The 27,500-nt window shown below is 38.0% G+C and overlaps 1 protein-coding gene across 1 annotated transcript in view; it reads left to right on the top strand.

Annotated features, from left to right (window-relative positions):
* LOC122808573 overlaps positions 1-27,500 on the top strand; it is a 185,294-nt gene that overhangs the window by 71,122 nt on the left and 86,672 nt on the right. The window contains exons 4-5 of the mRNA XM_044079531.1: positions 5,105-5,320; positions 8,195-8,410. Of these exons, the coding sequence (XP_043935466.1) occupies positions 5,105-5,320; positions 8,195-8,410 (432 nt within the window). The remainder of the gene's footprint in view (positions 1-5,104; positions 5,321-8,194; positions 8,411-27,500) is intronic.

Here is a 27,500-nt window from a genome sequence, read left to right on the forward strand (position 1 = left end):
TTGGACACAAATTTTGCTATTTTATAATAACAAGATTGTAACTTATGTAAGAGATGTGAGTGTAGGTTGATGAAAATGGGGCTACTGTAAAATTAGGAGGGGAGAAGAAGACTGTCTGCTAGTTGTAACTTGGCAGACATGTCCAGGTAATGTTTCTGTCTGTACAGTTTACCAAGTTTAAAATGGGTCTTTTTGATTGCACTAATTAGGTGTTTTTTGAATGAAAGTTTATCATCAATTGTAATGCCAAGAAGTTTAGATGTTTTATCGATTTCAATTTCAGTATTATTTTGAGAGACTATTTTAAAGTCTTGAGTTTGGGGTTTGGGTGTGAATAGTAATAGTTTTGACTTTTTGGGATTAAGTGACAATTGGGCTTCAGAAAGCCAGGATTATATGGATGTAAACGCTCTTTGTGTTAGTTCTAGGAGATCTGAGAAATTGTTAGAAGAGGAACATTTGTCAAATCGTCTGCATACTGAATTTGTATACTTTGCTGGGAGGCCTTATGGAGATCATTGACAAGTATATTAAAGAGCAAGGGCCCAAGAATAGACCCTTGACGGACTCCTGTATTGTTGATAAGATAATTGGATTGTCTATTTTTCCACCTAACTGATTGTGTTCTGTTCTGGAGGTAGTTTTAGAACCAGGTTAGAGTAAGTGGGAAACAGTATATGGATTTGAGTTGTGATAGTAGTTTTGGGTGTGCCACTGTATTGAAAGAATCGACAGATCTAGTAGTATGACTGAAGTTGGTAGACTGTTGCCAATAGCTTTGTATACAGTGTTGGCAAAGGACAATAATGCTGCAGTAGTGCTGTGAGATGGCCTAAAACCATGTTGGGTAGGTGCTAGGAAATTATTGTTAGTCAGATGTTTAAGTAGCTGTGAATGGATGCATTTTTCTAGAATTTTAGATAGAGGTAAAAGTACTGAGATAGGCCGATAGTTGGAGAGGTCATTGGTATTGCCACCTTTGTGTAGGGGGGTAACTATGGAGTTTTTCCAGAGTTGAGGGACATAAGCTTCTGAGATTGAATGATTTATAAGAATACTGACAGGGAAAGCTATGGAATCAGCAGCTATTTTTAGATATTCAGCAGGAAGGCCATCGGCGGAGAAGGATCATGGATTTAGTTTAGAGAGTAGTTTGCGTATGAGAGAGGTGGGTAGAGTTTGGATGGTAAAAGGTTGGATGAGTTGGTTATTGTCATCATTGCAGTTGTCAGGGGGGTTGGGATTTACGTGTGGGTCTGTATAAGTATTATACATATGACAATTGCTAAATTTACAGCTTTGTTGAGTTAGGGTGTTAACAAGGTTTTGGATAGTATCGATAAAGTGATAGTTGAAAGCTTGGGCAATATCTTGAGGGTCTTTGTCAGGAAAGGGGGTAGGGTTTTGTTGGGTTCCTGTGTTTAGGAGAGAGGAGACTGATTTCCAGAAAAGTTTTGGGTTGTTTTGTTGGGTAGACAGCTTGGAGGAGAATTAACATTTTTTTTGTTATACATAACAAGTTTTTTGGCAGTATTGCAAAGTTGTTTATATTTGAGTTTGTTTTGTGGGGTTTTGTTTTTATGTCATTCCTTCCAGGCTTTGTCTGTGGAAGTAGGGAGTTGTTTAGTTTGTTTAGTAAGCCAAGCGGCATGGTTATTAACACAAATGGTAGTTTGACCAAGAGCAAGGCTATTAGGAGTGGCCCACACAGTGTCACCAAATAAATATGTAATTACTCTCAAAACTTAAATATCACTACACAGATCAGCCACAGCAAAATGTATAAATATATTTAATAATAAATAACAAAAGAACAAGACAATGCTAAATATATATTCGCAGTGACCTCAGAGTTCAAAACCACAGGAAATATTTAAAATAACATTGCAGTACAGGCTCACACAAATAAAGAAAAACAGAATCTAAACTCAGCTTTGCTATATTCCTGACCATATGTAAGTGAGTTATACTGTTCCCTAGAAACTTACTTCAGTAGAGCTAGGCACTTCTTACTTCTGATAGCCATTTTACAAAACTTTTAGGAAATAAACCATTTCTTGTATATAAAAAGGAGTGGACCCTTAAACAGATGCTTTGTTATAAGGATCTGAAAAGAAGAGATGAAAGAACATATTAGATACCAGTAAATACACTACACCTTATTATAATTGCAGTTTTTATAAGTTTTTAAATACAGATAAATGCTTTATACATCCTTTAAGACAAACTAATTTTCATTTTAGGGTATTTGCTACTTGTAATTCTGAAAATGTTATATACTTAGACAACTGTGAAAAATGTCTGAGTTTCTATATAGGGAAACTGTCACCATGTACAGGAAACTCAAAGACAAGATTTCTTCCCACCGATCAGAAATAAGTAGGAAATTATATACTAATGCCCTTTATAAATAAGTTCAACAAGCAAGGGAACATGACATATTTAAATTTAGAGTATTGGAAGTTATAAATATTCATGATAGAGGGGGAGATTTAGTAAATAAAACAGAGTTGGCTGAGTGTAAATAGATTAATTACTTTAGGGCAGTGTGTAGTGTAAAACCTATATTGAAAGACAAATGTTGCTATATATAGTATAATGTTATACTAGTACCTCCTGATGAGATGTTTTAACTATGTAATTGATTGGTTAATTATTAGGCTGGCTAATTACTTTACATTTTATAAGAGTATTTAAACTGTGGACGTTTATTATATTTGTAAGCACTGAAAAAGAGCCGTGAACTTGAAAGCTTTGCATTTTATTGTTTTTCATCTACGTGTTTTATTAAAGTTGATTACTTGATATTTGGATTCTGGTCTTTATCTTATTGTTTATCCTTTGGATTGTTTGGCTGCCTATCTGAGTTTTTTGGTGTTGGGCGAGGAAAAATGACTCGGGTAAACTTTTGTAAAGGCATTTCCCATGACATGACCCACGTGAATACTTATGTCGAACTGTCAACAAAGAATTCTACCACTAGAAATATAGTAAATGAAAAATAGGCCAGGTCTGCCACTTCCAAAAACACAACTGAATAAGCAAAATATAAAAATCTCATGCTAGAAAACAGAAATATCTCAGTAAATATGGGAACTGGAGCACTAGTTGCTGGCTAATGAAACAGAAGAAATATACATATAAAAATATCATGCTTCTGTGCTAATTATGGACCAAGCTTATAAGCACACCTTGGCCTATACATCTTTAAAACTAACCACTAACAAAGCTATAATCAAAAACTTACAAAAACTGAAGAAAAAGAAAATTTGGAGGAAGGAAATCACACCACCCAACATCAATACGTGGAAAAAAGTATTGGTTCATTCTCTATTAGAGAGGAAGTCAGAAGAAAGTCATCGAGGGGGGGGGGGGTCGTTAGGAAAAAGAGCTGAGCATCTGATTTTTGGTGTTAAAATGCACAAGTGAGACAAGTATAGCTTTAATTGAGAACTCAGATGTCTTTTATGGTTTCGATTGGCTCTAGTCTAATGGCTGAGGTTTAGACCTATTAAGCCATGTACCAACCAAGGATTTGAGGATCCACCTGCCAAAATGTAGATTCTGGCAAGCTCAACAAGCCCATACAGTTGGGGTTTTGGACACTGCAAGTCCCCAAGAAAATTTTTTAATTTGACCAATTACAGGGGCATTTTGAGGCCATATAAAATGGGCATTAGAGCATATTCTAACTTAGAATTTCTAAGGTCACTATTAAGTACTTACATCCATTGGGTTATGATTCTGTCACTAAAATATTCTTATTTTAATAACAAACACTTAAAAAAAAAACTCCATCGATTTTGTTGAAAAATTCACTCATTAAAAAAAGTTGCTTCAAGGGCCCTCCAAGATTAGGGGCCTTGAAGCTTATGCTTCATTAGTTTCATAGTAGCGCCATCACTGACTTCACACCCTTGCCCTGCTCTCCCTTTATTTCAGTTATTCATTCACCACAGCATATCAGCATTCTACATTAAAAAAATATTTATTTTTAATCTTTCTTCACTTCAACATGTGACTGTCACTCCACCATGTATGACCTTAATATAAACATTGTGCTGCAAATAGTCATAGTCCAGTGCAGTACTATTGCCTTAATTTCTGTTTCTGTTCTAAAGTCCAATTTTTATTTGACAACACTTCTTTATAATCTACTGTACTAAACTGCCTGTCATCGTTCATCACTGACTAATGCTTTTAATAAGTATTTCATTATGAAGAAATTGATTTAATGAGCCACAAACTGAAGACTGGTTGCAGGATATTAAACACTGGTGCTGACCACTTTACCCATTCCTTAAACATTGTAAGTTAGGAAGGAACTTCAGACTCAGAGGATACTGTTATGCAATATGACAACCCTAATCACATAAACAACCTGTGAAATGTCAACATTTTTAAAGATTTAAGTTTTTTAAATACATGGATATGTTTATTCTGAATAAGTAAGCAGATTTCTGTTTATATCGCACAATGTGCACTGGAATTCAGTTCAGGCACAATGACCTAACTCAGAATTTCCTGCTGTTCTGAACATGGAAAGATAATTCAGAATGTATCTATAATAATGTACCAAAGGGTTTCTTGTATGACAATTTAATTAATTATCTCATGCAATATAAATCGTTGTGGATGGAGCAAGTAAAATAAACTGTTGTTTTATTTATTTGTGCTTCTTAACTAGGTGAATTCTATATGATTGTAAACCCAATTCTAATAGAGGCTTTGGGAGAAAGCACCATAATTATAAAAACATATCATATGCTAACTCATTTGACATAAACTAATCCTCATCATCCTCATCATGGTAAATTACCTTTCTGACTGTAAACATGAAGTGTGTATGGTGTTACACTGTAAAACAGTCATTCAAATAGTAAAATGTTTGTAGAACAGTGAGGAGACCATTATCAGTATATCGGCTGTGTAGAAATAAATGGACACAAGATGAAAAGTTACATGTCCTGGAAATAAGTATCCATGACAACTGTGATTAAAAATGCATACATGAAAAATGGCATTTGCTGCCTCAGTCTTGTAAAAGTACTTTTGGGGTGCCCAGTATTAATCATTAATCTGGTATTCTGTCTTTCCTTCACAGGTTGTCGCTAGGGAGTCCAGAATTCAGGATGCATCAGCAACCTTAAAGAATCTGTCAGATCACCTGAAGCAGTTTGAGAAGATCAATGCTGAAGGATTATACAATCCTCTCAACTTCCGTCTTTTGGAACAGGAAGTCAATGAACTAGGCTCCAAGCTTCAGGATGCCAAGAAAGGAAAGATCACAGATGAACTCCTACAGGAACTTGTTAGTGAGGTACAGAAATGGGAAGTGAACAAACATAAATCATGGGGTTTGGGAAGGTGCATGTGGTCTTATTAAAGCAGAAAATGCAAATGTACAAACTTTAGTCATCAGTGAACAAGAAGGGTGGCCTCACAAAGGTCCTTATCTGTATAATCCAGCAAATATACACAAAGCCAAATGAGAAATGTTAGAATGTACATTACAAATGAAATGATATTACTATGATTTAACTTACAATTAATGTGCCATACAAAACTCAGATGAGGTATGACATAAAGGAAGTTTGTAGGCAGTAAGGCAGTAGATATCATGACTGCCAGGAGACAGAACTATAGATTCTACACTTAACCAAAAACTTTGAAAATAGTGAAAGGTTTTACTATTTTTAATAAGCAGTTAGACCTTGAGATCTGCTCTTGATTGTGCTACTAAAATAAATGTAACTATAAAAGTACATAAAAGTGAGAACTGCTAGTTACATATGTACAGGGCTGTATGGGACCGTGCTTCTCTATTCACCTAAATTTTGGTAAAGCCCTACCACTAGTTAAAAACAAAGTAACAAAAATGACTTCCCCTAGATCTGTACTCCTGCAGTGGAAAGTTAGAAGATATCAGTGCAAGTGATACATTTGTTCATGATCACACATGACAACATTTAGATTATGCAAAAATGTGAGGGTAAACTTTTGTAAAGGCATTTCCCATGACATGACCCACGTGAATACTTATGTCGAACTGTCAACAAAGAATTCTACCACTAGAAATATAGTAAATGAAAAATAGGCCAGGTCTGCCACTTCCAAAAACACAACTGAATAAGCAAAATATAAAAATCTCATGCTAGAAAACAGAAATATCTCAGTAAATATGGGAACTGGAGCACTAGTTGCTGGCTAATGAAACAGAAGAAATATACATATAAAAATATCATGCTTCTGTGCTAATTATGGACCAAGCTTATAAGCACCTTGGCCTATACATCTTTAAAACTAACCACTAACAAAGCTATAATCAAAAACTTACAAAACTGAAGAAAAAGAAAATTTGGAGGAAGGAAATCACACCACCCAACATCAATACGTGGAAAAAAGTATTGGTTCATTCTCTATTAGAGAGGAAGTCAGAAGAAAGTCATCGAGGGGGGGGGGGGGGTCGTTAGGAAAAAGAGCTGAGCATCTGATTTTTGGTGTTAAAATGCACAAGTGAGACAAGTATAGCTTTAATTGAGAACTCAGATGTCTTTTATGGTTTCGATTGGCTCTAGTCTAATGGCTGAGGTTTAGACCTATTAAGCCATGTACCAACCAAGGATTTGAGGATCCACCTGCCAAAATGTAGATTCTGGCAAGCTCAACAAGCCCATACAGTTGGGGTTTTGGACACTGCAAGTCCCCAAGAAAATTTTTAATTTGACCAATTACAGGGCATTTTGAGGACATATAAAATGGGCATTAGAGCATATTCTAACTTAGAATTTCTAAGGTCACTATTAAGTACTTACATCCATTGGGTTATGATTCTGTCACTAAAATATTCTTATTTTAATAACAAACACTTAAAAAAAAAACTCCATCGATTTTGTTGAAAAATTCACTCATTAAAAAAAGTTGCTTCAAGGGCCCTCCAAGATTAGGGGCCTTGAAGCTTATGCTTCATTAGTTTCATAGTAGCGCCATCACTGACTTCACACCCTTGCCCTGCTCTCCCTTTATTTCAGTTATTCATTCACCACAGCATATCAGCATTCTACATTAAAAAAATATTTATTTTTAATCTTTCTTCACTTCAACATGTGACTGTCACTCCACCATGTATGACCTTAATATAAACATTGTGCTGCAAATAGTCATAGTCCAGTGCAGTACTATTGCCTTAATTTCTGTTTCTGTTCTAAAGTCCAATTTTTATTTGACAACACTTCTTTATAATCTACTGTACTAAACTGCCTGTCATCGTTCATCACTGACTAATGCTTTTAATAAGTATTTCATTATGAAGAAATTGATTTAATGAGCCACAAACTGAAGACTGGTTGCAGGATATTAAACACTGGTGCTGACCACTTTACCCATTCCTTAAACATTGTAAGTTAGGAAGGGAACTTCAGACTCAGAGGATACTGTTATGCAATATGACAACCCTAATCACATAAACAACCTGTGAAATGTCAACATTTTTAAAGATTTAAGTTTTTTAAATACATGGATATGTTTATTCTGAATAAGTAAGCAGATTTCTGTTTATATCGCACAATGTGCACTGGAATTCAGTTCAGGCACAATGACCTAACTCAGAATTTCCTGCTGTTCTGAACATGGAAAGATAATTCAGAATGTATCTATAATAATGTACCAAAGGGTTTCTTGTATGACAATTTAATTAATTATCTCATGCAATATAAATCGTTGTGGATGGAGCAAGTAAAATAAACTGTTGTTTTATTTATTTGTGCTTCTTAACTAGGTGAATTCTATATGATTGTAAACCCAATTCTAATAGAGGCTTTGGGAGAAAGCACCATAATTATAAAAACATATCATATGCTAACTCATTTGACATAAACTAATCCTCATCATCCTCATCATGGTAAATTACCTTTCTGACTGTAAACATGAAGTGTGTATGGTGTTACACTGTAAAACAGTCATTCAAATAGTAAAATGTTTGTAGAACAGTGAGGAGACCATTATCAGTATATCGGCTGTGTAGAAATAAATGGACACAAGATGAAAAGTTACATGTCCTGGAAATAAGTATCCATGACAACTGTGATTAAAAATGCATACATGAAAAATGGCATTTGCTGCCTCAGTCTTGTAAAAGTACTTTTGGGGTGCCCAGTATTAATCATTAATCTGGTATTCTGTCTTTCCTTCACAGGTTGTCGCTAGGGAGTCCAGAATTCAGGATGCATCAGCAACCTTAAAGAATCTGTCAGATCACCTGAAGCAGTTTGAGAAGATCAATGCTGAAGGATTATACAATCCTCTCAACTTCCGTCTTTTGGAACAGGAAGTCAATGAACTAGGCTCCAAGCTTCAGGATGCCAAGAAAGGAAAGATCACAGATGAACTCCTACAGGAACTTGTTAGTGAGGTACAGAAATGGGAAGTGAACAAACATAAATCATGGGGTTTGGGAAGGTGCATGTGGTCTTATTAAAGCAGAAAATGCAAATGTACAAACTTTAGTCATCAGTGAACAAGAAGGGTGGCCTCACAAAGGTCCTTATCTGTATAATCCAGCAAATATACACAAAGCCAAATGAGAAATGTTAGAATGTACATTACAAATGAAATGATATTACTATGATTTAACTTACAATTAATGTGCCATACAAAACTCAGATGAGGTATGACATAAAGGAAGTTTGTAGGCAGTAAGGCAGTAGATATCATGACTGCCAGGAGACAGAACTATAGATTCTACACTTAACCAAAAACTTTGAAAATAGTGAAAGGTTTTACTATTTTTAATAAGCAGTTAGACCTTGAGATCTGCTCTTGATTGTGCTACTAAAATAAATGTAACTATAAAAGTACATAAAAGTGAGAACTGCTAGTTACATATGTACAGGGCTGTATGGGACCGTGCTTCTCTATTCACCTAAATTTTGGTAAAGCCCTACCACTAGTTAAAAACAAAGTAACAAAAAAATGACTTCCCCTAGATCTGTACTCCTGCAGTGGAAAGTTAGAAGATATCAGTGCAAGTGATACATTTGTTCATGATCACACATGACAACATTTAGATTATGCAAAAATGTGATGTCATCAGCTATCCATTTAAAAGAGTTAAATTACCAGTGTACTATTTGCACTCCTCTTTCTATCTTTTTTGAGTGTGTTTAGCTTGGCTCAATCTCAGTCAACGAGTAGCACTGTTGTACTGGTCAGATGATCTCAAGGATTTTTTTTTTTATTAGCATTTGTTTTTCAGGAAAGTCCAACCTTTTTCACCTGAGACCTGGTTAGAAAAGCTCTAACAAACAATTATATGCAGTAAACAAACAAAGTACAAAGCTTTCAAACATGCTGCAATTTTTAAATGCTATGAAGAATACAGGATATTAAAGTAAACATAGCAAATCACATCATCTGGTACTCTGGTTTGGCAGAAATAGGGATCTCAAATGGCATAACTACTTTCTGTAACACCCTAACAAGCATATTTAAACAGAACTTCACACTGCACAACTTGACCAAAATTGTGAATAAATCAACAAGACCTAATGTTAAAAGAGGCAATGATTGTTTGCTGCAGTGGCGGATCCAGGAATCTGCAAAAGGGGGGGGGGGGGGCGCAGTCTGCTTAGTTGACCACCGGGGTGTGAGTGGGTAAGCAGGACACTGGATTTGGGGGATGTGGAAAGATCACCATATGATGTTCTAATATCACACATGAAAAGACAGCACTATACATTCAGTTGCACTTTATTTTGCTGTGGATGTGGTAGTAGTAGCACTGAGGAAGGGGAGACCCGAAAGCTTTGCTGCAATAAATTTTGGTGATTTTACGTAACTGTGTTCTTTTTTATCTTGGATGTGGTAGTAGAAACAGGTCATTCCTGTGCAGCACACAGCAGTACAAATTTTTTCAACATATGCCTGAAAGAGATGTTTGGCTGCCCATGCCAAGTCACAGTCCCTTTCCCTGGCATAGCTCACTGAAGGTGGTGATAGCCACAATGAGCACCATAGTAAATTTGGTAAATAATGATGTATGTGGAAATAATGAATTGCTGTGTTACTTTTACTTAATTGAACTTAAAAAAGTAGATGTGAAAAATCCCCAAAACAAATACTCAGTTTAGTAATTTTATTAATTTTATAGTTGTTACAAAAATGGATATTTCCATATAAATATATTCTGACTACATACTTCCCGAGCTTTTCTTAACAATGCTGTTTTAGTTTCATCTTGAATTTGTCTCTGTGTTAAACCTAAAAACCTCTTCCTTTTCATCTTTTCAGGGTATTCAGGTTTGCAAGACAAATAACCATTTCTGACTTTCTAGACTTACTAAATCTTGTTATATAACATATAGTTATATCACTATCAACTACTTGGTTAATATGATTAGAAAAGCTCAAAGCTGGATCTACACATATAACCAGGTTCCTAAATGAATCTACACTTCCAACCACCATGTGCTGTGTTAACTATTCATACATCAGTTTAGGTATCTCAGATCTCATAAGGTCAGTTTTTAATGCATTTATCAACAGGAATGGACACTCTAAATTGGCCCTAGGCATGAGTGTGTGTGTGTGTGTGTGTGTGTGTGTGTGTGTGTGTGTGTGTGTGTGTGTGTGTGTGTGTGTGTGTGTGTGTGTGTGTGTGTGCCTTCTCTGGAAGGTTGGGTGCCGGGCTGGCAACTTGACACCATAAAACTCCACTGCCAATCATGAGCAGACAGATATTCTACTGTGGCGACCCCTAACAGGGAAAAGCTGAAAGAAGAAGATCAACACTTGCATCTTCTTTGGGAGTGGCCCGTACCTCTCACCTGCCCTGGTTTTAGCAGAATATTCAGATTTGTGCCTCATATTTTTCATCATTTCCTCATAAATTTAATTTCATGGTTTTCTTGGCAACTAACTTCTTGAGGATTGAAGTCCCTAAATAATGACATGCATTTCCTTTTTAGACTTTATATCCTTTAGAAAATACATACCAACACAAATCATGTTATTCTAGCAACCTATTAAGCTTACAAGGGCAACATTTAAAACCTGTCCCTATTTTTCTGGCATTGTCTCCCCATTATGTTTGGTTTGAACAGAATGTTACACTAACAGAGAATGGGGGAAACTGTAATAACACACACACACACACACACACACACACACACACACACACACACACACACACACACACACACACACTTTTTATTAACTTCCTTCTTTTACAAGAATGAAAATACTGGCTTACTGTTTCTTGTGTTCAGATTATAGCAGCAGCGCACTTAAAATTAGCTTCTTGCCCTGAACATTGAACCCTTTAGTTGGTCGCTCGTTTCACTCCCGAATCCCTCCCAGCTCAAGTTCACAAAAAATAAACAAAAAAAAATGCATTTCTGATCTGTTAGAGTACAGTAATCAAGGTACCTATAAAATGAACAGGAACACTTCAGGAATAAGTGATCCAGAACCAAACTCAGACGGACTGCACCATGTAAAGGAATAAATAAATTACATTATTAAAAGAAAATAAAAACAAATTTGGTTATGTGCTTTCATCTGTATAGTTTCAGAAAGTTGAAACATACAGATGAAAGCGCTTGACCAAATTTGCTTTTATTTTCTTTCAATAATGTAATTTATTTCTTCCTTTATTTGGTGCAGTCCGCCTGATTTTGGTTCTTGCTCTCCGGCAGTGGTGTCTGTGTTTTTTAATAAGTGATGCAGGCTGGTATGTGTCTACTGCACTGATCATGTCACACAACAGCACTAAAGCTAAAATGGACTGGTCTGACCCCATTGCAAAAGAAAGACCCTTTGAATTAAAAAGGCAACAGAAGCTGAAAAGCAAAACAGTCACTCAGCAGCTCTGCTGAAAGAAAGAATAACAAAAGGGATTTGACTGCAGCTGTATTCAAGGGGAATTAAACAGCCCACCAAATACACCTGCAGCCAACAACTGTGGACTCTAGACTGGATCGGTCATCACTCACCCCTCCCTGAAAGTGCAGAAATTAATAGCACCATGACGTGAACTTAAAAACCTGAAGCTCATTAGTAAGTGATCCACGAGAGAGAACTTTTTTGTTTTGCTACTCTGCGGTTGGGTATAGTGTACATAGCACATGTCTGCCAATCTTCTTGCCACCAGTGTACATCAATTTTAAAAGGGGGTGGCGCATGCCCCTGCACCCAGGCCTAAATCCGCCACTGTGCTGGATGCATAAATAAATAATATACGCAATAAATGTATCTGCGTAATAGTTAAACCAATTAGTTTTGCCCATACTTCTATAAGCTGTCATTCAAACATCAAAAGCAAGCCACAATATAGAACAAGATGACCCATTTCTTCTACAAATGTTTCTTCTATGTACAGAATGCAGAATATGGATCATTTGGGAGAAAAACAAAATAGGTATTTAACTCCGTATGACCAATTTCTCATACTGAGGAAGAATTGCATTCTGGCATCTGAAAAGGCTATGTCAGACATTATAAAGAAAAATCAGACATTATTAACAAGATAGCAAAAATACTTTGGAAGCTTCTCAGATAGTAGGATCAATCTGTGAAGTATCTGTTGAAATGTCCTGTGAAACTACTTCAGCAATATACCTACTTAGATCATAATTTATCTAACCTTATTTATTTATTTATTTACATTTTGTTAACTAGGTTAGTCCCACTAAGCTAATGGCTTCTTTTTAGGAGAGACCCAAAGGAAGTTTGGCCAGGACACTGAGGACCTTTCCCTACTCTTTTTGATAAGTACCATGGGATTTTTTGCATCTACCTGAGCTACCACCAACTCAGGCAGACGAGGGCTTTGGTTTAGCTACTCATTCAGAGGATGGCTCACTCAGGAGTGCACAACTCCCCTTATGCTGGCCTGCAATGCCAGTACTGGAAAATGAATCCAATTGGCTGGTATGGAAAACAAACACACAGCTTTCTACATCAAAGGCAAGTATGCTACCTGTTGAGCTACTTAGACTGTATTCTTAAACAATGTATCTTGGACACAGAGGCATCCACCAATCCAATGTGATCACTCATCTTATAATACATTCTATCACACTTACCTGTTGTTCATTACTGCCTTCCTTTTTATGGCAGTTTCCATGAATTCAATAACAGAATTATTGAAAACTATCCAAAGTCCGTCACTGAATTCATGAGTTGGTCTTCATCCTTACTTCCTAAAAATTGCTGCAGCTATTCATCATTAACCTCTCTTTCCTCCCTTGCATTATACCTGCACATTAAAGCATGCTACAGTAATCTCATTGCCTAAGGTAACCAAGTCATTCTGAGATCAGTGACTGTGGACCCATTTCTAAGTCATAGGATCATAGGATCATAAGAAATTACTAGGTTATTGACCTGGAGGTCTTTTTAAGCCTAGCCATTTCATCCCAATGTAATATCATGAAAATGATAGTCAATACCCAAGATTGTATTTAGTGATGACTTCCCATATCCAGGATGGTTGTGGGTGCTATCCCTGGTAAGAATTTACAGTGACCCATTAACTCATCCATGTTCCTCTTGAACAGTGTCATAGAGGTGCTCTGTTTCACATGAATTCGTAGCCTGTTCCAAAGACCCAGCAGTCACTGGGAGATAAATCTGCCTCTCCAGCATATCCTATTTAAGTCACAGATCATATTTATGTCCCTGGAACGAGTATCCCTAGTCCCATTTGATTTACCAATATACAGCAAGTTTATTAGGTTTGGGTCTTGGATTGCTCTGTAGGCAAGGCATAAGTCTACCCTAAGAAGTCTATACAACATGGACTATAGTGACAGGGAATTTAGTCAGTCTGTGTGAGGCACATGCTGGAGCCCCTTGATCTTCTTTGTTAGAAATGTTTGAGGTCTCTCCATTTGCTGCAGGTGCTTTGTATGGCACATGCCAAATGGGACATTATACTTAATTATGAGCCGGATTAGTGGCGAGTATAGAGGGGTTAAGTCTGTTAACTAAGATGTAGATATAACACATAAACACTGACTGTCAATTAAGCTAATTAAATAATTGCTGATACTGCTTGCAAGGATCCATTGGTAACTCTTTTATAGCTGAAGTCGAACCCCCTAACAAACTGTGCATGGAGTAGCTGCCCCCTCACCCAGTCCTTGTTATGGCTTTGGTCTGTATAGTGCTGTATGAATATTTTAAATTATTTTAAACTTCTCAACTGAACATAAACTAGTTTAAGATTTACAATTACGAAAAGTAGGACCCATATAAACAGGAGGCTGAAGTAGAAACAATAGTATTTATCTTATAGCCAGCACAAAAGGAGAATTCAGTGCCACAAAGTACACCAATAATCCAAAAGAAAGTACTGAAAGACTACACAGTCACAAAACAGAGCTCAGTTTAATAATCCAGGAGAAAAACCAATACAGTACCATTAACTCTTAACAAAACACCATGTTTTTGATTCTAAGACTTCGTCAGATGCAATACATAACCACCCAAATCTAATTAAACCACAACCAATCGAAGACAAACAATAATAAGCAATAATATACCTAGCATAAAACTTTCAAAATGTTATTATTACCATTAAAAACAATGCATGCTAGTATCATATTGGAAACTGTTATGGCAATCTCATTCATCTTGTAAAAATATTAAAATAATTAAATAAATAAAATGCTAAGTAAATAAATAGTTCAAACTTCTCCTTGCCACAAGGAAAAATAGAAATCCCTACAAGCCCCAGCTATAAGTCTTTGTGAAAACACAATTAAATTAGCCAGCATGGTTATGGTTATAATTATAAAAAAATAAAAAATAATAATAATTATTAATTTATCATTATAATAATTAATAATTATTATAACCATGCTGGCTAATTTAATTTAATTTTGTTTTCACAAAGACCTGTTGGGACTGTAGGATTTTCTATTTGCCCTTGTGGCTAGGAGAATTTTGAACTATGTATTTACCTAGTTTTGTATTTATCTAATTATTTTAATATTTTTACAAGATGAATGAGATTGCGGTCTGTGGTTTAATTAGATATGTTATAAATTGATAGAGTTAGGTGGTTATGTACTGCATCTGACGAAGTCTTAGAAACGAAAATGTGGTGTTTTATTAAGCATAATGGTACTGTATTGTTTTTTCTCCTGGATTATTAAACTGAGCTCTGTTTTGTAACTGTGTGGTCTTTCAGTGCTGTCTTTTGGATTATTCATCTTATAGACAAAAACGCATTCATTGTGACCCACCAATAAAAACTAATGTTAGTAACAGTCATACATATATAATGAAGGTATAAATAACAGGGCAAACTTTCCTAGTTAGCACCCTGGCAAAAGCATGACAAATTCTACCCCATGTCAAAGCATGCTGTTCATATTGAGTGCATAGGACGGTATACATGCATTATTTCACAGGACAAAAATAAGCAAAAATGAACAAAGATAATTTCATTATTACAGTAATGAGATATAAAAATGTTAAATTCAGAAATAATCATAAGATAAACCAGTAAATGCTTTGCACAGATTTACTGCCACACAGAATACCACCAACATTAACACTCAAAGAGGAGGGTGGAAAATGTGTCAATACATAAGAAAGTGTTAAATTAAGGTATTGATAAACAGCAGCAGTACTGACACAGACAAATAAGTAACACTGGATTTGTTGTAGGAGCTGTATCTTAAATACAATTACTATCCCGCTCACAATCTGTCATTGCTTTGATCCTCAGAGTTTTTTGGCATCAGGGATGGCAGAGTAGGATACCCCCAGACAAAGGTATGTCAGACTGGAAGCAGGATTATTTGACCCTGGACAGTTCAACCTCAGACTGTTCACCTCTGGACGGTTCGACCCCATTGCATTTCTATACAATTTTATCTATAAATTTATATGTGATTTTTTTAATTGACAGTTCGACCCCGGACTATTCGACCCCAGACTGTTTGACCCCAAATATATTTACTCTCTGAAACATTGACCATTGGGAACTATTTCCTCCTCAGTTTCAGAGCACATATCCAGTCTCTAGTACTTCCAAGAAGTTGTCAACCTGCATGTCTAAATCATATAAGGTGTTAAGCCATTCCGCCAAGTCCTTCTTCATAGCAAAGAGTACTCCTCACTTGACTCGAAAGGACTTAATACTTTTGCAGGCCACAGACTGATGTTACTCTGATCAGCCATCTTCCAGTATTATAGTTTTATAAACAGCACAGAGACTGTTTTATTTTCCTAAGTAGCTCATCCCATTAATTTATGCGTGCAAAATGGATTCCTGCTAGCAACAAAGCCCCAATCATCTCTAAACATTTACCATTCCCGGCTGCAGGCAAACTCAGGAAGTACTCAATCAAATTTATTTCACAAGTAGAGACATGCACGTTTTTAACAAAACTGTGGAAACAGAGCAAAGTTTCATCAATAAACATCTAAAGATTGCATGCTTTAGTGAAATGCCTTGTACATGTGCCACGCATCACTCAAGCTGTTTTCCATCACTGTGCCTGGGACTTTAAGAGATCCTGTGGTGCCAAATGCAGGACGCATCCTTCATCGTCAGTTACTTACATCCCTAACATGCCCAATAATTTGAATAGAGCATTACTGTCAGTTGTAAGTAAACAGCCTTCACAAGACTAACCATGTAAGAAGTATCCGAGGAAACCTCCACTCTCAATACAATAACCAGCAGACATCATAGTGATTATCACACAACCAAAGGACTTCAGCTCGCTTCATTCTCAAGGTCACAGACTCTCACAGCACAAGGGTCACATGTACTGCTGTTATGAAGCATGGGTGTTGGTCTCAAGAAAGGTTATGTCTCCCAGTGGGAAGTGCTAGTACCACCTCCCTCTTCGAATCTAACTTGGGACTTCCACACCCCACTGTACAATTTTCTTCTTAGTCAATCAGAAGAATTTGGTCCATAATTGTAGATTATTTTGATGCATATTCTTCAGATTACACCTGGGCAGAATTCTCCCACAGAACCAAGATTCAGTTTGAGGCTGCTGTTCGTGTTCGTGTCCAACCATCTGGGGTAGAATCGGTCAGCGAATCGTCCAGGGCAAATCTATGGGTCAAAACATCTTGTACCCTTTTTATAGTGATAGATTAAACATAGTGATGGCTCAAATATATTATTTTCCAAACAGAAAAATGTCAGTTCTGTGATATACTGTGTACTGGGGCTCTTCCCCAGTAAAAATTCTATGGCTTCTATAGACTGACTACATCTATCACTATAAAAAACATGTTCTTTCTGCCATGTTATTTTCTTTTACCTTATCCAAAAAATCAAAACTGTCTTTGATATATGAAGGTAATTGTATCACTTTTTTAACAAAAATTGATGCAAAAAACATCCCAAATTATAGGTTATATAATTACAGGCAGATAAAATATGACAACCTGGAGGATTAACCATGCTTTTATGTATTTTAGGCACTCAAAAAAACTTTGCCAACTCACTTTATTCAAGAACTTATTTTTAGCATCTTCATGACTAAAATAATTTAGTCTAACCCCTGTATGTGTTAATTCTTCATAGTTCTTGACCATCTCCTGATAAGCTAAAAAAACTACTTTTTCATAGATTTTATCATTTTCTAGATGCTGTAAGCACATATTTACATATTGTGTGTAGTGCATTATTACTAGTTGTCCCTCTATCTGAAGGCTTAAATATGAGTTCCTTTCTTTCCCTTAATTTTAAGGTCACCCATTCTTTTGTGTCATATTATATTGAATTTCACCTCTAAAAACTTTTTGCACTCTTTGCTCTATTATGAAGTTTAACATATGATGAAAAATTTCAGTTTTGTCACAATTAAAAGGAGGCATACATTTGCTTTTATTTTTATTTTTATATTTATTATTTTTATTTTTATATTTGCTGAACAAACATGTTAGTAGTACTGTTAAAGATCATCTTTCCAAACGAATTACTGCTAATATCTTGAGTTTAACTACTTGATGGAATGCACTGACCATCACTGAGAGTAGATTATTTTTTATTTTTGTTTTATTTATCCTTTACTGACTGGGTTAGTCCCAGTCGTCTAGTAGCCTCTATTCAGAAGAGACCAAAGGTATTGAGAGATCCTTTGCATCCACCTGAGTTACCACCAACTCAGAGTGACGGGACCTTGGTTTAAAGTCTCATCTGAAGGATGACACACTCAGGAGTCCACTTATGCTGCACTGCAGTGTCAGCAATTCACCTATTTAGTGAGGGAATAGAACCCACATCCTTCTCCACCAAAAGTGAGTGTGCTACCTGGGCCACTATCTGACTATTAAATACATTGTAGAATGAACCAATCTTTCAAAAATAGTGCTGACTGTGCCCATATCTAAAAGCATTTAAATAAGGCATTTAAGTATTACATATCTTTAATGTAATTCAGTCACTGAACATTGGCCCATTAGGTGCACGGGCGATACTTTGCTGGACAGTTCAACCTCAGACTGTTCACCTCTGGACGGTTCGACCCCATTGCATTTCTATACAATTTTATCTATAAATTTATATGTGATTTTTTTAATTGACAGTTCGACCCCGGACTATTCGACCCCAGACTGTTTGACCCCAAATATATTTACTCTCTGAAACATTGACCATTGGGAACTATTTCCTCCTCAGTTTCAGAGCACATATCCAGTCTCTAGTACTTCCAAGAAGTTGTCAACCTGCATGTCTAAATCATATAAGGTGTTAAGCCATTCCGCCAAGTCCTTCTTCATAGCAAAGAGTACTCCTCACTTGACTCGAAAGGACGAATACTTTTGCAGGCCACAGACTGGATGTTACTCTGATCAGCCATCTTCCAGTATTATAGTTTTATAAACAGCACAGAGACTGTTTTATTTTCCCGAAGTAGCTCATCCCATTAATTTATGCGTGCAAAATGGATTCCTGCTAGCAACAAAGCCCCAATCATCTCTAAACATTTACCATTCCCGGCTGCAGGCAAACTCAGGAAGTACTCAATCAAATTTATTTCACAAGTAGAGACATGCACGTTTTTAACAAAACTGTGGAAACAGAGCAAAGTTTCATCAATAAACATCTAAAGATTGCATGCTTTAGTGAAATGCCTTGTACATGTGCCACGCATCACTCAAGCTGTTTTCCATCACTGTGCCTGGGACTTTAAGAGATCCTGTGGTGCCAAATGCAGGACGCATCCTTCATCGTCAGTTACTTACATCCCTAACATGCCCAATAATTTGAATAGAGCATTACTGTCAGTTGTAAGTAAACAGCCTTCACAAGACTAACCATGTAAGAAGTATCCGAGGAAACCTCCACTCTCAATACAATAACCAGCAGACATCATAGTGATTATCACACAACCAAAGGACTTCAGCTCGCTCATTCTCAAGGTCACAGACTCTCACAGCACAAGGGTCACATGTACTGCTGTTATGAAGCATGGGTGTTGGTCTCAAGAAAGGTTGCGTCTCCCAGTGGGAAGTGCTAGTACCACCTCCCTCTTCGGGAATCGAACTTGGGACTTCCACACCCCACTGTACAATTTTCTTCTTAGTCGATCAGAAGAATTTGGTCCATAATTGTAGATTATTTTGATGCATATTCTTCAGATTACACCTGGGCAGAATTCTCCCACAGAACCGCATTCAGTTTGAGGCTGCTGTTCGTGTCCAACCATCTGGGGTAGAATCGGTCGGGGGCGAATCGTCCAGGGGCAAATCTGCGGGGTCAAAACATCTTGTACCCTTTTTATAGTGATAGATTAAACATAGTGATGGCTCAAATATATTATTTTCCAAACAGAAAAATGTCAGTTCTGTGATATACTGTGTACTGGGGCTCTTCCCCAGTAAAAATTCTATGGCTTCTATAGACTGACTACATCTATCACTATAAAAACATGTTCTTCTGCCATGTTATTTTCTTTACCTTATCCAAAAAATCAAAACTGTCTTTGATATATGAAGGTAATTGTATCACTTTTTTAACAAAAATTGATGCAAAAAACATCCCAAATTATAGGTTATATAATTACAGGCAGATAAAATATGACAACCTGGAGGATTAACCATGCTTTTATGTATTTTAGGCACTCAAAAAAACTTTGCCAACTCACTTTATTCAAGAACTTATTTTTAGCATCTTCATGACTAAAATAATTTAGTCTAACCCCTGTATGTGTTAATTCTTCATAGTTCTTGACCATCTCCTGATAAGCTAAAAAAACTACTTTTTCATAGATTTTATCATTTTCTAGATGCTGTAAGCACATATTTACATATTGTGTGTAGTGCATTATTACTAGTTGTCCCCTCTTATCTGAAGGCTTAAATATGAGTTCCTTTCTTTCCCTTAATTTTTTTAAGGTCACCCATTCTTTTTGTGTCATATTATATTGAATTTCACCTCTAAAAAACTTTTTGCACTCTTGCTCTATTGCGTAGTTTAACATATGATGAAAAATTTCAGTTTTGTCACAATTAAAAGGAGGCATACATTTGCTTTTATTTTTATTTTTATATTTATTATTTTTATTTTTATATTTGCTGAACAAACATGTTAGTAGTACTGTTAAAGATCATCTTTCCAAACGAATTACTGCTAATATCTTGAGTTTAACTACTTGATGGAATGCACTGACCATCACTGAGAGTAGATTATTTTTTATTTTTGTTTTATTTATCCTTTACTGACTGGGTTAGTCCCAGTCGTCTAGTAGCCTCTATTCAGAAGAGACCAAAGGTATTGAGAGATCCTTTGCATCCACCTGAGTTACCACCAACTCAGAGTGACGGGACCTTGGTTTAAAGTCTCATCTGAAGGATGACACACTCAGGAGTCCACTTATGCTGCACTGCAGTGTCAGCAATTCACCTATTTAGTGAGGGAATAGAACCCACATCCTTCTCCACCAAAAGTGAGTGTGCTACCTGTTGCACCACTGACACTCTAAAAGTACTACTTTAAAGTAAGGCATTGGCTACAGTATGTACATAATCTTTAGAGTGAATAATTTCAGTCACTGAACATGTGGCCCTATTTAGGTGCACACAGGGCAGATACTAACAATATAGTCATAAAATTATATCACTTACATGCATAGTAATTGCTTGAAAGAGCTAAGTACTAAATCTTCTAAAACAGGTGTTCTTTACTGGCATACTCTGTAGGGAATAGCATCTGTGCTGAATGACTGCAATCATGTTATATAGTGTTCATATTTTGAAAGTACAGTTGCACTCACACTCACTGATACTCAAAGTACAACTGCACATACACTCACTGATACTCTGAAAGTACAGCTGCACTTACAACTCGCTGACACTGAAAGTACAGCAACACGCACACTCATGGATACTCTGAAAGTAAAGCACCACTCACACTCATGGATACTATGAAAGTACAGCTGCACTCAGACTCAGCAATATTCTGAAAATACAGCAGTACTCACACTCAGTGATACTCTGAAAAGACAACCACTCAGACTCCTTGATATTCTGAAAGTACAGATGCACTCACACTGACAGATACTCTGAAAATACAGCAGTTCTCACACTCACTAATACTCTGGAAGTAAAGTAGCACTCACAATCAGGGATACTTTGAAAGTAGAGCTGCACTGACAACTCACTGATAATCTGAAAGCATAGCTGCACTCACACACTAATACTCTGAAAGTGCAGCAATACTCACTGCTATTCTGAAAGTACAGCTACATTCACACTCACTGATACTATAAAAATGCAGTAGCACTTACACTCAGTGATGCTCTGGACAGAAACACTGTTAATCGTTAATCAGGGCACAATATTCTAAACAGAGTTGTGATTGGGTCTCCTATCATACCCAGGATGTTATGTGTTTGAAACATGGATGTCAAGAAATTCACATTGAGAATAATGCTTCAGAGGTGAATCTTAACATCCATATCAAGAACACATAACTTCCTGGTTTATAATCAGAAAGACTCCATCCTATTTCTTTGTAGTGCATGGAGCTTTTCCTGCTAATACAAAAGTTAGAGAGAAAAAAAGGAAAAAAGAGAAAAAGCAGTATAAAAGTGATAAGTGTTTTACATGTTGAGAAAAACATAACATAAAATGCACTATTGTATCCTTTGGGAAGTAATCTTCCCATGGGAACTACCACATTGACAATACGCTCTTAAGAGTTGATAAAGTTTTTCAGAGTTTGGGAACTATATGGGCAATTACTTAACTTTCGACCAGCATGTGCCCATTGTCCTGATAATGCCCTGCTATATTGCATAGCTTAGAAACAAAAATATTGTGATTAGACTTAGGGATGTTATTGTTCTCCTTTACTCAGTCTTCATTAGCCCAGTCATTGAGTATAATATCTTCTTTGGCATGTATCTATCCAAACACATGCAACAGCTGGAATGCTCACATAGATACCTTATAAACAGGATACAAGGCCTAAACAATATGTCCTACTGGACTGACTCAAAACCCTGTCACTATACACGTGTCCTGTAGACTGCCTCTAGGTGACCTGTATCTGGCGTACAAGGCATCCTCTGACCAATACTGATGAATGTACTGCACATTAACAAGTCAAATGGCATCACAAATACTCAGCAAGGGTTAAAATGGTCAGCTTAGGTAGCTAGCCTAGTAGTTACCTATGAACCTATAACACACTAACTATTACCACACAGACAGCGTCCACCAAAGAAGATCACAGAGAAGGTAGTAAAGACTTTTATCAGACTTAAAAAATGTCCTAATGAAGTATTTAAGATGTTTAATGGTTTTCTACCGCTCTGCTTTAGTGTCCACTAAGCACTGTTAATGTGGAAGACTAGTGCTTAACAGCGCTTAGGAGGTGCTTAAAAATTGTTAAACACATTTCTGATATCAGGGATGTGCTTAACAAGCCTGTCTTTTCATTATTTTTTTTTTGGAGTGCAATCAATGAATTCCATGAACTAACACAATATCCACCCTATACTCCGGAATTTATCCTTATGTAGGAAAATGTTCTGAGCATGCTGTGAGAACATAATTCTCAGGGATAGCACTGCTGCACCTGATGAATGTCCTGCTCAGTGAACAATGATGCCTGAAGCAATCCTGTCATCCTAGTCTAAGAACATTGATATCTTGCTGTTCTTGAACTGTTTGTAAGTTTCTGTGAGGCCATTTTTTGCTTGGGCTAAAGGGAAGTCTCTCTGTTGATCAGTGGCAGTGAAAAACATTGAGCAGCCTGCCTGCCCCTGTGGGAGTGGTTACTGACTTGAAACTGTAGTTTTATTGGCCATTTTGGGTCAATTCCAAAACTCCTTCATCTTCCTCTCTTAAAACCCTCTTTTGCGAGGTTTTGCGCATTTTTTGAGCATAGAGCAACAGCGGGCAGCGCCGCCTAATTGGGTTTAAACTATTCCTGGCGCCACAAAGTCTGGTCTTCACTTTTTCCCTTCAAACTGCTCTATCTCTCAATTTAAACACCATATTCTCATTCTAAGGCCCTTCACTGGTCCAATTAAGTAATCCTACAAGTTAGCACTATTAAACCATAAGCACTACTTACTCTTATACTCTCTACGATTACCCTGTCCTCTACTGGTCCATCTTAAATTCAGTTTCCCTATTACTCTAGCATGTCCAAAGGTCAGTCAATGGTTTCCTCTCCAGTCCAGCTGGTGAATCTGGGAATTTTGAGGCAATGTTACAACTGTCTCATGTACACGGACAACCCTCTCCTCCTCCAAACAGATTCAAATATATGTGAGAGATGCAACTATTTAGCCAAACTGGAGGCTGAGCTCTCTCATCTCAAAACTGGTGCAACCAGTCAGGAGGAGAAGGTAACCTCACACAACACAATTCCAGTATCACATAGTCCCACCACATCAGCGAACCAAACACATAAATACACAAAAACATACTCGGAGGCACTAAATAAAAATCTACCTAAGCAACAGAGACCTCCAAAGCAGACATCCAAGCAAACGCTACCTCAAAACAAAACACACACAACACATAACCCACAAAGTCAGTGTGCCAAGCAGCCACAGCCCTTAAGGCTGAATAACACACCTGATACTCTTGTTATAGGTGACTCTATTGTCAGACACACTGATGTCCCGCTCACCAGGCTGAATAAAGAGAAGGTCACGGTGAGCTGCCTGTCAGGTGCTAGGATCTGACACATAACGCAAGCACTCAGGTCACTCCAAAGCAAATACAAATATGACTCAGTCATTGTACATGCTGGTGTGAATGACCTGAGACGTACCTCCCTGGACTATATGAAAAGAGACATAGAGGAGCTCTCTGATCATGTAGCCCAGGCTGGTATGACCCTGACCTTGAGCAGCATCTTACCCTCACCTAGAATGATGCCACAGTACAAAGACAAAATGATCGATTTTAACAATTGGCTAAAATTATGGTGTCATTCAAAGGGGATCCAGTGTCTGTCAGCCTGAGATGACATGCTCGACAAGCCACGTTGCTTCGCTAGGGACGGCTTGCACCTGTCACCACTGGGCTTTCGGATATTGGCAAAGGCTCTTGCTACCCCCATAGTGCCTTTTTTAGGCAAGGCTCAACAGTCAAACCCACCCCCATAGACAGCACAAGGAACAAGAAACTAAGGGTAATGCTGCTAAACACCAGAAGTCTTAACCTCAAGATGCACGCACTCGAAGCTCTCCTCAGTATGGAGAACATCAATATCTGTGCAGTGACAGAAACCTGGTTCAAGGCTCCAGAGAGCACCCCAGCACTACCAGGCTATACCTCATATCATGCTTTTCGGCCCCAAAACCCGGACTGAACCACAAAAGGAGGGGGAGTTTCCATATTTATCAAGGATATCCACACCTCTAGGTTAGTGGCATTGCACGAAGTATCGGAGACCATCCATGTGCAACTAACAGTGGGCAAGACTGCTTTTCAGTTTATAGCATCCTACAGACCACCCTCTCAAAGTCAAGAATCCCACTCGGCTTTCCTGAAAACATTGGAGAACATGAAGATCTCTCCGAACACCATTATATTGGGCGACTTCAACTACCCAAACATTGACTGGGAGCACTACTCAAGCCCCAGCACCTTAGCCCAAAGATTCCTGGAAATTATAAACTCAAATGCTATGGAACAACTAGTTACCACTCCCACAAGAGGGGACAACATACTAGACCTGATCATTACCAACATGGAGACTCTATGCTCCACACCAGAAGTATATCCCTCATTGGTAAGATCAGACCATAAATTAATTTCACTGGATGTCCACATCCCGACCCCACCCCCAGCCCAGAAAACCACAGTGAAAAACTTCTCAAAAGCGAACTTCTCACTTCTCAAAACCGAAGTGGAATCCTTCAAGGCCCCAGGGCCAGTGGAAACTACGGCTCAAACTGCAGAACCCTATATAAATGCATTCTATGGACATCTCCAGGAATGCATGGATCATGCTATCCTAAACAAAACCAAGACCCAATCATCCAAAGGCAGGCGTCCAGTATGGTGGACCCCTGCCATAAATAAATTGTACAACAGAAGGAGGAAGCTACTACATGATAGAGCAAAATCCCTAATAGGGAAGGCATCTCTGATCAGTACTAGCAAAAAATTACGATCCCTCATAAAAATCCTCCAAGGCCAGCTTCGAGAGTAAAACTGCACAGGTCACCAAAGACAATCATAAGGCTTTTTTCAGTTATGTTAGAAACCTGGGATGCAACTCCCAGACTTGTTCTGAGTTGATTCTAAACGACAAAAAATACACTGAACCCACAGACATCGTCAATATCCTGGCAGACAGGTTCAGTGCAAACTTCTCCACCCCCCCCCAAAAGAGCAAGTATCTATCCCGGCAGAGGGCTGCCTCCCAAACATCTCAGATGCTCAGTTGAAGGCTGCCCTCTCCAAAGCAAAAAACACTGCTTCCATGGGACCAGATGGTGTCCCAGGTTGTGTCCTACATGAACTACAAGAGGAACTAATCCCTCAAATAAAACAGCTATACAATCTCAGCCTCACTACAGGATATGTGCCCACAGAATGGCGTACAGCAACAGTGGTCCCACTCCACAAAGGTGAAGCCTCCACGGACCCTGGAAACTATCGCCCCATAAGCCTGACTAGCTTAGTCTGCAAGGCTATGGAGAGGATCATCATGGAGCTCATAAACAAAGACATTGGGGACCTACAGACACTAGATCCTACCCAGTTCGGCTTTGTCAAGGGCAGAGCCTGCCTTTTGAACCTGGTTGACTTCTTTGAAACAGTCACCAAAGCCATAGATGAAGGGAAGGTAGTCCACACAGCCTATCTGGACCTTACAAAGGCATTTGACACAATACCCCACTCGGGCATCATGGATAAGCTATCCAGCTTAAATATAAACCCCTATGTCACAAGATGGGTCGCAAACTGGCTCAAAGACAGAACCCACAGAGTGAGAGTTGCTGGAGCCATGTCAGACTCGAAACCGGTCACAAGTGGCATCCCACAGGGTTCTGTCCTGGGACCACTCTTGTTCGGTATATACTTTTCCGAGGTGCAGGCAAACGTGGGAGGACTATGGCTCACCAAGTTCGCAGACGACTGCAAACTGGGTGCCATAATCAACTCTCCAGCTGACACAAACATCCTTCAAAAAGGTCTCACAGAGACAGATAACTGGTGCCAGTGCCATGGTTTAAAGCTAAATGCCAAAAAATGTATAGTCATACCCTTTAGCAAAAACAATGTGCCCACAAATTACCACATAGGCGGAAACCCATTAAGTACAGAGAAAGTTATTAGGGACCTGGGGACCCAAGTTGATAGCAATCTCTCCTTTGAAAACCACATTGCCAAAGTGGTTAGAAAGACCTTCTACATAGCCCACCTCATCACGAAGGGTTTCACATCTAGATCAAGAGAGGTAATCGTGCCCCTTTATTCATCCCTCATCAGGCCCATCATAGAATACAATGCCCCTTTTGGGATGTACCTAACCCGACACCTGCAGCAATTAGAAAGACCCCAAAAGTATCTCACCAAGAGGATCAAGGGTCCCAAACAGATTCCATATGCTGCTCGGTTAAAAAAACTCCAGCTCTACTCAGTTGCATACCGCCTACTTCGAGGCGATCTATGCCTGACATACAAAGCTATGTCAAATCCAGAATTAATGGACATGCTCCACCTCAGTAAATCTAAATCCCTTAGAGCCACATGCTCGAGGGACTTGAACCTCAGCACAAAAATAAATAGAACTTGCTGGAGGGACAGGTTCATAACCCAGAGGCTCCCTTCACTCTGGAATAGAATTCCAGTTCATGTGAGGCAGAGCACCTCACTGAATCTCTTCAAGAAGAATCTCGATAAGTGGATGGGGATCGTAGGTTTGTCCCAGGGATTACTCCCGTGTCACTATTAGACAGAGGGACAGTAAACTAAACCTTAAAAAGGGCACAGTATACTCAAATCAAGGGGTGGCGCAAGCCATACAGAATTGGGCTAGGCTTATA

Source organism: Protopterus annectens, chromosome 8.part0 (genome assembly GCF_019279795.1).
Source record: "Protopterus annectens isolate FY-2018-M chromosome 8.part0, PAN1.0, whole genome shotgun sequence".
Taxonomy (NCBI): domain Eukaryota; kingdom Metazoa; phylum Chordata; order Ceratodontiformes; family Protopteridae; genus Protopterus; species Protopterus annectens.